At 42.7% G+C, this 12,330-nt stretch overlaps 1 protein-coding gene across 4 annotated transcripts in view; it reads right to left on the bottom strand.

Annotated features, from left to right (window-relative positions):
• ZNF704 (zinc finger protein 704) overlaps window positions 1-12,330 on the bottom strand; it is a 151,924-nt gene that overhangs the window by 97,242 nt on the left and 42,352 nt on the right. For all 4 annotated transcript variants that reach the window (XM_074944185.1, XM_074944186.1, XM_074944187.1 and 1 more), the window contains exon 2: window positions 7,163-7,410. In XM_074944185.1, coding sequence (XP_074800286.1) covers window positions 7,163-7,410 — 248 coding nt within the window. The remainder of the gene's footprint in view (window positions 1-7,162; window positions 7,411-12,330) is intronic.

The raw sequence follows: 12,330 nt of genomic DNA, 5'->3' as shown, positions 1-12,330 counted from the left end.
TGATCGATGCATCAGCAGTTGATTTAGAGGGTCTAGTGAAGACCCGCTAAATTGACCACAGATCGCTCTCCCGTCGACATCGTGTAGTGTGGACCCCATGGTAAGTAGATCTAAGCTACGTCGACTTGAGTTACGCTATTCACGTAACTCAAATTGCGTAATTTAGATCGACTTTTCCCTGTCATGTAGACAAGGCCTCAGATCAACAATAAAGCGTCTATGATTTTCTCTTATTTTAATCCCATTTGCAATCCAAACACTGCAGCATCATGATAATGCACTGAGACCCAGAAAGCGTCCAATCGGAGTCAAATGCAAAAAGTAAACAATCACCATTAATGCTGAAATGTAAGTAAGATTTCTAAATTCTTTCACATGTAATAATCTAAAGGATCTTCAAAAACACACAAATATATTTTAATCTATCTATCTACTATTCCTTTAAACTCAGAGTTACATTGATAGCTGGTCAAGAATTGTGGCTAGGGCAACTCACCTGGGATGTGGGAGACCCACGTTCAAGTCCTGCCTGATCTTAAGCAGGGACTTGAACTTGGGTCTCCCATATCCCTGGTGAGTGCCCTAGCCACAAGACTACAGGCTATTCTGGAATCTGTTTGCCTCTCGAAATTTTTCATTAAAAAATAAGAGAAAAGTCTCTGTTCCACACTATAATAAAACAAATTTCAAAATCTCAATTGTTTTTTTACAAAACAGAATTCTTGTATTCTGGCCAGCCTAGTTACATTTTTACAAAACCAAAGTGCTCTGTATTGCCATCTAGTGGAACTAAAGCATAACTCAGAACTAAGCTTCCAAACAGCTGTTGGATTGGATTTAAGCTTTTCTACATTTCTAAAGTTTCATAATCCAAACAAAATAATCAAGTTGCAAGTCCAAAGGCAGATGCTCATCTGTCAAGTGACATTTATAAATGACTGCATTTGCAGAATGATTCTTTGTCATTACACTTACACATCTCACTAAGACCTTCATTCTTATTCACTGAAAGAACTTCTGTGTCTTACCTACACCTTTATAACGGAGATATTATGGGAAAAACAATATGTGGTTGAGTTTGGTTTGGTTTTTTGAAAAGGAAGGGATATTAGCTCACTTGAGTACTCTGCTAATTCTGAAGAAGCCTATGTTAAAGAGCTACTTTTAAGATATTTGCATGCTGTGTTAAGGATTCTGTACTATTATCAGTGTGGCTCTGAAGCTCTGATCCCTTGTACTCCCCCCTTTGTTTGCAGAGCTATTATAAAGTTCCATTTTAATTGTTGACTTTGGCACCAGAAACAAAACACAAAGTTCCTCAGTTATATCCCCTTAAATAATCTCCACTACATTATTAAAACAAAAAATAAATAAGTTGTACTTCTGTAGTGGTCTGTATCCTTATCTTCAGTCCTCATACACAGTTGCAGAAGTTTGTGTGTTTTCTTCTAAACTGTAAGCAGATCTTAAATAAACAAGATAATGCTTTCTATAAACAAAATTACTGCAATCCTTGCCTAGTTTCTTATTGCATCATTCAAACAAACAAGCCATTTAGTTTGCAACAACTTGCATACAGTAGATTCACTAAAATTTACTGAGGTGGAGAAGACAAGACCAAACAGAGCCAGACAAGGGACCACTGGACAGAGAGTGCTGCTCTGAGAAATTACCCCTTTCCCCTATTTCCCCAAATGCAGCAAAGATTCCCAGAGGAGAGAACTGATGGAGACCATGTGAAAAGGCACAGGGACTTCACAGAGCCCCCCACACTTGCAGCAATTTCAACCAATACATAGAATATGGGTTTGAACTCACAGTCACTTTGCTGGAGGGGGTTGCAGGAAAAGACACTGGACATTCCCCCCTGGCAGAGCCTTAAAGACTTTCCTGTCCACTAGGGAGGAGTGGGACAATATGGTCCAAAGTGAAGAAAATAATGAGGTCCCAAATAATTACAACTTTTACTAGAATTTGCCTCAAAATTGTAGCAATTGTCACCAAGGTATCCATCATTGTATTACTAGGTCTAAAATCTAGATTAGTTTTCCTCTTCATTCACTAATTCTGCTAGAACACTAGCTGACTGGAATGTATATAAGCAGAACAATCTAATTTACTTACTTATAGCATAAAATGAATCATCAAACTACTTTTTAGGACATTTTGGCAACCAGAACACTTTCCATTGCTATACAAAGGCTAATTCTAGCATACTTCACTCACACACCCCTCTTTGAGTTCACTGTTTCCTAAATGAACAGATGTATTTCTTCTAATCGCAATTAGTTTTACTAAGGTACTTGTAAACATTAAATTAATTCTCTCTTTTCCTTCTTCGTGGAAGCAATTGCTCAAGATGGCTCGAGGTTGCCTGGGCCCATACACAGCTGGCTTCTTCACAGTGATCATACCCCTGGAGCTCATTGCAGAGTGTCTTATTGCAGCGGGAAGATAAAACCCCCGTCTCACTGAGGAAGTACAGTCTTGTGGTGGTGAAGAATAAACTTCACTCGCACTTAGAAGACAGAGATTCTATACCTTGTTCTAACAGACTTGCTATGTGACAAGCAAGGCTAAGGCACAAAATGAGTTACACTTAGCAAGGGATGTAAAAGACAGTAAGAAGAGGTTCTATAATATCTTAAGAGCAAAAGAAAGACTAAGGCCATGCCTACACTACAAAATTATGTTGGCATATAGCCACCACAGTTATTAAATTGTTTGTGTGCACGCGTACTTGGCTCCTTGTGTCAGAGGTGCCCATCCTCACCAGGAACACTTGTATCAATTGTATTCTCAATGTGGGACATTGTGGGATGGCTTTTGAAAGCCAGTAACAGTCGATATAAGCAATGCAGTTTCTACATTGACACTGTATCGACCTAATTACATCCACCATTACTCTATGTTGCTTGGGGAGGTGGTGTTACTAACTCGGCATAGAGAGGCATTTACGTTGGCAGGAGCCAAATTTAAGTGAAGACACTTCCACAGCTAGGTCAACGCAAGGCAGCTTACGTCAACCTAACCCTGTAGCATAAGGAAAGTACAGGTCCATTGCTTAGCAGTGAAGGAATGCTAATAACAGATGATGACATCAAGACGAATGAGGTCTTTAATGCCTATTTTGCTTCAGTCTTCACTAAAAATTTAAGTTGTGATCAGATACTTAACACAATTTAATATTAACAACAAGAGGGAGATAGCCAAAATATGAAAAAAACCTGGTTAAAAATATTTAGATAAATTAGATGTATACAAGTCGGCAGGGCCTGGTGAAATTCATCCTACGGTACTTAAGCTGAAGCAATTTTGGAACTGATAGTGATTATCTTTGAGCACTCATGGAGGATGGATGAGTCACAGAGAAATGGGGAAGGGCAAACATAGTACCAACCATTAAAAAGGGGAACAAAGACGACCTGGAGAAATATAGACCAGTCAGCCTAACCTTGGTACCTGGAAAGACACTTGAATAAATGATTAAACAAACTTGTAAGCACCAGAGGATAAGAGAGTTACAAGAAATAGCTTACATGGATTTGTCATCAAGAACAAATCATGTCAAACCAACCTAATTTCCTTCTTTGACAGGGTTACTGGCCTCGTGCATAGAGAGAAAGCTGTAGATGTCATCTATCTTGATTTTAGTAAGGCTTTTGACAGTCCCCCATGACATTCTCATAGGCAACTAGGGAAATGTAATATACATGAAATTACTATAAAGAGGATGCAAAACTGGTTTAAAGACTATTCAAAGAATAGTTATCAATAGTTAACTGTCAAATGGGGGGCGGGGGAGGGACATATCCAGTGGAATTGTGGAGGAGTGTGTCCTGGGGTCCAGTACTATTCACTACTTTCATTAATGACTTCAATAATGGAGTGGAGAATATGCTTGTAAAATTTGTGGAGCACACCAAGCTGGGAGGCACTTTGGAGGACAGGATTAGAATTAAAAATGACCTTGATAAGTTGGAGAGTTGGTCTGAAATCAACAAGATGAAATATTATAAAGACAAGTGCAAAGCATTATTTTTGGCAGGAAAAAATATCAAATGCACAACTACAAAATGGGGAATAACCGGCTAGGCAGTAGTACTACTGAAAAGGATCTGGAGGTTACAGTGGATCACAAATTGAATAGGAGTCAACAATGTGATGCAGTTGCTAAAAAGGCTAATATTCTGGGGTGTATAAATAGGAGTGTCACATGTAAGATATGGGAGGTAATTGTCCTGCACTGTTCAGCACTGGTGAGGCCTCAGCTGGAGCACTCTGTCCAATCCTGGGCACCTCACTGTAGGAGAGTCCAGAGGAGAGCAACATAAACGATAAAAAGTTCAGAAAACCTGGCCTATAAGGAAAAGTTAAAAATGGGCATTGTTAGTCTTGAGAAAAGAAGACTGAGGGAGGACCTGATAGCAGTCTTCAAATATGTTAAGGGCTGTTACAAGAGGACATTTTTCAATTGTTCTCCATGTCCACTGAAGATAGGACATGATGTAATGGGCTTAATCTACAGCAAGGGAGATTTAGGTTAGATATTAGGAAAACCTTTCTAACTATAAGGGCAGTTAAGTTCTGAAATAAGCTTCCAAGTCAGGTTGTGGAATCCCATCATTGGAGATGTTTAAGAACAGGTTGGATAACCCCCTGTCAGATATGGCCTATGTTTACTTGGTCCTGCCTCTTGAGGTCCCTTCCAGCCCTATATTTCTATGATTGAACAAAAGGCCCATACGCTCTGTGCCTCAATTTCCTTAAATGGAGATACTAATACTGCCTTACTCACAGCAGTGTATTGAAATAAGTCCAGTGATGTTTGGGTGGCACTCAGATAATACAGTGATGAGTATCATGAAAACATTGAAATACACTAAGGGCTTGTCTACATTACCCGCAGGACCGATGGGCAGTGATCGATCCAGCGGGGGTCGATTTATCGCGTCTAGTCTAGGTGCAATAAATCAACTTCTGAGCGCTCTCCCGTTGACTCCAATACTCCACCAGAGCGAGAGGCTCAGGCAGAGTTGTCTGGGGAGCATCAACTGTCGACTCACCAAAGTGAAGACACCGCGGTGAGTAGATCTAAGTACGTCGACTTCAGCTACATTATTCACGTAGCTGAAGTTGTGTAACTTAGATCAATCCTCCCGCCCCTCGTGTAGACTAGGCCTTATGGTTGTCAAATTTTAAACATTTGCTTGTTTATTAGAGATGGAACTGAAACAGAATCCCAGCTCTGAACATTTGTGAACTTCACGGGTTTCCACAGTTGGCTTCTATCTCTAGGGCAGAGCAAAACCAGTGGTACCACCCCCTTCAGATGTTGGGGAAGCTCTGATCCAGTCTTGAACTTTGCAGCTCAATTGCATCATCCTTTTTCCACTCCCAGTACCACAATATACTTCAAAGGCAGAACTTGTAATAAACGAACTTGGACAACTAGACATATTGGAAAGCATTCCACTGACTATTACATACAAATGAATTTACTATGCAGACATTTTACAAGGCCTTTGCTGAAACCTCAATGCCAAAATTAAAAAAGAAAAAACATACAAGAACACTACAGGTTAACCTGGACCCCAGGACATTCACTACAACATTACCTATAGTGGTTTTAGCCATTACAGAGAGGAGAATCAGGAGAAGTTTGAACCATCACAGAAACTTTACAAACGCGTGTATGTGTGTGTGATGTTTTCTAGCATTCTAATTTTCAGAATTTTCTAGAGAAAGCATTCTCTTGCTCTCATCCTTAAACAGTGTATTGACCTCACAAAGTTCCAGAAGATTCCAAACCATAGATTCCAAACCATCTATATTCCTCCATTTTTACAGACACACAGCATGAAATTCCCTCTCTAGCTGTTACTTAAACTCCAGAAAACATACAAATAAACATAGTGTCATCTCCTTCTCACCTGGGCATTTGTCAAGTTGGAGGACAGTTATTTATCTCCAAATCCTCATCTTGAGCAGTTTAACCAACTACGTTTGTGTGCATTACGGTAGTTCCACAGTGGGCAGGAGAAGTGTAACAAAATGTACAAAGTAAAAGTACATGCAACTGTTTACACCACAAAGAAATTTTTTTAGTTGAATTATCCACACCCCATCCCAATTCCTGGGAACACACAGATTTTTCTTTCCTTTGTTACCTTCTCCTTCCCCTCCAGGTTTATTTCCCTCAATTCATTCATTTACTTTCTCTCCCCTCTTCAATAGGCCTCATGGTGACTCAGCCCTCGGGGTGTAATAGAGAGTAAGACCCCACATGCTCCCTTGAGTATGCTTTCCATGTTGCAGGTGCAGGTACGGTGTGAGATAGCAACAGGGGTGCTGGAACGAGGGGACAGAGGACCATGCTCCTCTTACTTTTTACAGGCCGTAAGGGCAAGCAACATGTGGGGAAGGGGCGGAGAGGAGAGAATGGAGGGCAGAATCTTGGGGGGGAAGAGGCAGCACAGGAAGGAGGCCTCAGGGGGAAGGAGCAGCTGGGGGGGGCAGGGCCACAATTTGAGCACCAGTGGCTCCCCCCCACACTTTTAGGGACCTTCAGCCACTCCTGGAGAGCGAGCATGCAGGCAGATGGGATAGGTGTGCGAAGATCCTTGGCTTTGCCTCAGTCATCAATCTCTTACTTGTCAGGGGCACAGATCCTTCCCCAGGTTTCTTCTAGGTTGCCTCAGGTATGCACTACACCATACTGGGCCTGGATGTAAAATGACAATCTCACACTGTATTTATGTCCATTTCTCTGTTAATACTATTCCATCTCCATTTTGCTCTCCCCCACCTCCCTTCATTGTCACTCAATATTTGTTTCTCTTTTTTAAAGAATCTTTTCCAGAGCACACTACTAGCCGTGCAGCGAAGTGGATTGAAACTCACTATACCCTGCACAACCATTCAGAGAGGGAACAGAAGCAACACATGCTGGTAAGGTTCAAATGCTTTCAGTTTCCGGGTTTTTTTTATTGGTATGTTTAGTTCTCCAGCAGACACTTCAGAAGAACGGTTTAATGCTTTAGTATGACCTGCTGGAGAATGACGATTAGCCTCACTATGCCAACAGTACCAGTAATCAAACTTTCCTCCCCTCTTCCATTAAAAGACAAAACAAAACATGCTTTTAAAAGTCTGTCCTTACCTTGCTGGAGGCACATCAATATTTGAAGAAACAACCTTACGTTTCTGTTCAAGAAGACAGACAGAACGAGTGTTTTCTTTTTCGTGCTCATGAATTCTGTTTGTTTTTTTGGTGTCTGCAGTTTTTAAATCTTCTTCCCTCATGGCCAACAGGAGAAACTGTTGGTCTGGTAATTTTTGACTGATGTCACTTTTTAGGTCATCCTGTTGAAATGTAGTGAAGGTCGTTTCACGCTTAATGCTGCCTGCCTGCAAAATTAAAAGCAATTATTATTACATTTTCCTTTATTTATCTTAAAAGGGGAAGAAATTCAACACCCTTAAGGCAGCCATTTCAATTTAGCATCACTAAGTAGGCCACTACCTCTTTGCCCTTCATAGACTCTAAAATTGCTGTCATTTTTCTTCAAAAATTTACTAGTGACAAAGGCAGTCCAGACAATATCATCATTGTTTTGGGAAGCAATTCCTGACTGCATTATAAGGTAAGCAGCTTCAGATAACTCATAATTCTTAACCTAAGAATAAATCAAATAAATAAATATTATGTATTTACACACACACACACACACACAGAGTGTCTTTATTTGGAAATAAACAGGAGAATTCACAATTTATATAGATATCTTTCTAAAAGAAATCTAACCAGTATTAAAAAACTTCTGACAGCAGCTAACTGGGAAAAAATAGGATTTCTCCATGAACAGGTGCTATGATTCAAAATGGATAGCCCTCCAAAACTTTATATATTTACTACAATTATTGCACAGCATAACTGTAAATATTATCATTCGGAAGGAATGTGAAGTGTGTTTTTATATCTCCAGGTGTATATATTATTGAAAACAACTGGGAGGCTCCCAAGAAGCAATTTAATAATTTGTGTTTTACTTGAAAATAAAGATAACATATTTAAATCTGTCTCTCTCCCCCTTCCCCACAGAAGAGCCTGCTTCTTGGTTGCAAGAGCATGAATTACTGGCCAGGTCCTGTTTGACCATTAAGCAGAAACTGGCCATTCCAAAGAGGCTGTTTCATAGCAGCTATGATAATTTGCCACCACCTGCCTCTTCTACAGGGAGATTCAGACCCTCACGCTGCAAAGGTGCAAACACACAGGAGTGCTGTTAAGAGACCAGCCTTTATTTCCCAACCCCAGTCAAACAACATGCGTCAGGGTTACAAAAAAGTTGTGACCTTTAAATACATGATGGTGGTCAGTATTCACTCTGAGCCTCCCCCGCTACGAAAGGGAGGGCTACCCGCTTTAGACGCTTCCACTTCTCCAAGTATAAGAGTACCCTCTGGGACTGTGGCCGGGGAAAAAAGCCCAGAGGGTCATGCTAGCAGCTCCTGGGGTGGAGGAGCCTTCAACACTCTTACCAGCTCAACATGTAACCCACATACCTCCATGGTGTGGTGTTCTGTCCCATCTAGTGGTACCAAGACCACTTAGAAAGAGAGTTAAATAAGTCTGCTCTACCGCTTTAGCTAACAGGCAGTTGGCTTTTAGCTCATGCTATAGAAGCTCATGCACTAAGCTCCAGAGGCCCAAGGTTCGATCCCGCCCGCAGACGACCAGGGTCTATTGGCATTACATACACATTAACTTTCTCAGGCCCAGTTACAAGTGTCCCCTGCCAGCCTTACATCACACCTCTGCCCAGTTCCTCCATTCTCTCAACTTCCCCACTCCTGGGCAATGGAGGAGCAGGGCTGGGCTGGCACAGGAAGTTAGTTAGAAGGGCCTGATCATGTTACCTCAGGGCACCCAAAGTTTTGCTACTGAACCCTCAAACTGGTCACTTGTCAGAAGCCTAAGGAATGCATTCAAACTGCAAAAAAAATAAACCAGAACGCAGCTGTTTAATGTGGACTTGCAGCCTGCAGAAACCACAGGTCATCCTGATCTGAGTGGCTGCACTTCTGTAATAGAGAGGAAGATGCCAAGGCCACACTGTAGAAATCTGGGGGCTGACTTCTTGAATGCCTATGCACCACTTGAATTCTTATTGATCAGTAAAGTGGAGAACACAAACAGTCCTGGCAGTAATCTCACATGTGACTCCTCTGGTTGAATCCTTGCTCTCTGCTGCCCAGGGTCACGGTGTCTGGAAGCCCATCCTCCCCATTCTCACATTTAAAACACTCAGGATGTTTTGGAAATATCTCTATTCCTGTTAGCCCATCTTTGCAAGCCGACAGGTATGGTTCCACATAAAGCTACAACTAAATCTCCCGCTGCTGCTGCCTGGATGTTTATTTGGACATTGCAAAGAAGATGCAGAAGCTGGGGTATGACAGGGACAATTCCAAGACTGGGCAAAGGCAGGTGACAAATAGTCCGGTGCAAGGTTGCCACCTGTCCGGTTTTCACCCGGAGAGTCCAGGTTTTGGCTTGTGTGTCTGAGTTTGACAAGCCACGATGTCAGGTTTGTTTGTTTTTTTAATCTATGACAACCCTAAGCAGAAGGAGACAGTTCAGCAGCAGCCGCTGCCACCACCTCTGGGGCCAGGCTCGCGGCAACAGCATGTGGTGTGCAGAGGCAGAGCCGGGGCGGGGCCTCAGGGGAAGAAGCGAGGCAGGGGGCAAGGCCTCAGGGGTCGGGTTACCAACCATTGGAAATGTGTCAACCCTCGTCTGGCGCTGTCCCCCTGAGATGCTTCTACTAGACAGAGTTTGGATGTCATACTGAGCTGGGACCCCATCACCAACCTCTGACAGTGGACACCTCGCAACATCCAGCAGAAGAAACCCCAGAAATGCACAGTGAGGAAGAGTTCATTGAGTAGGGGGATATGGAGGATGCAGAGCCCACAGATAATCAGGAGCTATTTGAGATGCAGCTGGACCCAGAGACAGAACACATCAAGGAAAGGGATAGGGACTCAGACAGGCGTATTTTACTGCCCCTATTAATGCATACTTTTTAAAGCTCTCTTTATGATCCCCAACACTTCACTTCCCTTTATCTGGCCCCTATCTCCCTCTCAAAATGGCTGCTAACTGCAAGTAGCAGAGAACAAAGGGATTCTGTTTTAAAGTAGGTGGTTTATTTTAAGGCAGCAATAGTCAAAAAAAACAAAAACAAAAAACAGAAATTCTTTAAGATACCAAAAAACATTCCCAAACACATGCTTTGGCAGAAGCCTTTGATAAGAAGCCTTTCAAAGGAAAAACATTTTTAAAATAAAAATAAAACCAGAAAAGACATATACACAAACCAATACCTGAGCATTTAAAATAAATACATCAAAAATACAAAACAATGCTTGCAAGCAATCTGGTACCTGGGCATTCACTACATGATGTTGCAGAAATATTCTTGTAAGCTTATGAGATGAAGATTTTCTAGACCATAGACACAATATTTTGCCTTTCATGTCTGAAAATCCAAGTACAAAACAAAATATTTGCATGCTGTGCATACATTCAGGAAAGAGGCAGAAACCACTGCTGGCTCATGGGGTTTGGACTGGCTCACAGAAATAGCCAACTACCACAACTCTCCTCCGCTTGCAGAGTTTCTGGTTTACTTTGGCCCAGACATCCTTTTTTGTCCTCTGGCACAGTGTTGGGGAAACTTTCAGCAAGTACGCTGATCTTTGCCCATGCATTTCTAGGAAGAGCTGCCTTGTTTCTCCCACTGCAATAAGACACTCTGCAATAAGCTCCAGAGGTATGATCACTGTGAAGAAGCCAGCTCTGTATGGGCCCAGGCAACCTCGAGCCATCTTGAGCAATTGCTTTCTCTGGGCCTTTTGTATCCTCGAAAGCGATATAGCTGCCAGGATCCCACTGCCAAAGTTCAACAGTGTTTACTGCATTATCCCTACATTTACCCTAGACCCCACATCTAGCCCTGCACTCATCACTCCTAAAGGGTTTCAAAAGTACCCCTATACACTCACCATGGCATGTGCTGGTGCATGAGCCTGAAGCAAGCAGATGCGACTGTGATCCTGTTCATATTTTTTTTTACACAGATCTTTATGTGAAATATTTTAAGCAGCTGTGGCATTCATTTTTTGATGTCTGCTAACCCCTTAAATCTAACAATGGCTGCCTTTCTGGTTGTTTATCAGTGACCGCTCGGCTGGGACATTCTTGAGGGCCACCCCGGCCATGCCTGCTGAAAGACTGATGTTGATCGGGGGGCAGGGGAGGGGTGGAGACAGGAGGGGACCTGTTCTTGGAACTTCTGTAGAGGTCCAAGTTCGAAACCTGTGAAACCAGGGAACACATACAGGGGAAAGGCAGAAGGACAGAGAGGTGGACTGAGACATAGGTGCTGATTCCGTGGGTGCTCTGGGGCTGGAGCAGGCACAGAAAAAAAAATAGTGGGTGCTTAGCACCCACTTGCCACAGCTGTTTGGCAGTGCCCCCCGATCAGCTAATCCAAGGTGCTGCCAAACAGCTGATAGGCGACTGGGGAAGGGGTTTGGGGGAGGGCAGAGAGCAGCGAGGGCCTCAGGAAGGGGGCAGAGTAGTGCAAGAGCAAGGCGGAGAGAGGGCAGGGCCTTGGGGGAAGGGGGTAGAGTGAGGGGGGTGGGAAGAGGTGGAGTGAGGGTGGGGCCTTGGGGAAAGGGCAGAGTAGGGGCGGGGAGGAGTGGGGATGGAGCACCCCACAGGAAAAATAAAAGTCAGCAGCTATGCATTGAAATGTGCACCAAGACCTCATGCAGCTCGTTAGATAGGAAACACAGGTGCTCCAAAGTATTATGGAGCAAAACATCCCAAAGCCTACATCACAGCAGCCATTATGTTGTATGGACAATTCCTTCTTCCCGGGGCCTGGACCACATACCCCCTGAAGGTACCAGCACATGATTCCAATGAACAATAAGGAGAACTGCTATGAGTACACATATGCTGATGTGGGATGCAGCCCACATTATACTGTATTTTGTATACTGAATTAATACCGTAATTCATTTGTTGTTTATTTCTGCATAACAGAGTTCTATTTTGTGAAAGCCATGATTGTCTTACTTTATCTTATAATACAGAGATAATGCAAATTCACAAAGTAAAACAAAATAACACACCAGGCAGTACACTGTCTGGCTGGAGCCCCCTGTCAAAGTGTGCAATTAAAGATTCCCTCAGTGAGTATCATGATTGGCATGGCAACCCCACCAATGTGGATATGGCAGTCTGGCAACAAT

This window comes from Natator depressus, chromosome 2, assembly GCF_965152275.1.
Source record: "Natator depressus isolate rNatDep1 chromosome 2, rNatDep2.hap1, whole genome shotgun sequence".
In the NCBI taxonomy this organism is placed as follows: Eukaryota; Metazoa; Chordata; order Testudines; family Cheloniidae; genus Natator; species Natator depressus.
The sequence above is the reverse complement of the archived record's forward strand: the minus strand, read 5'-3'. Positions and strand labels throughout refer to the sequence as shown.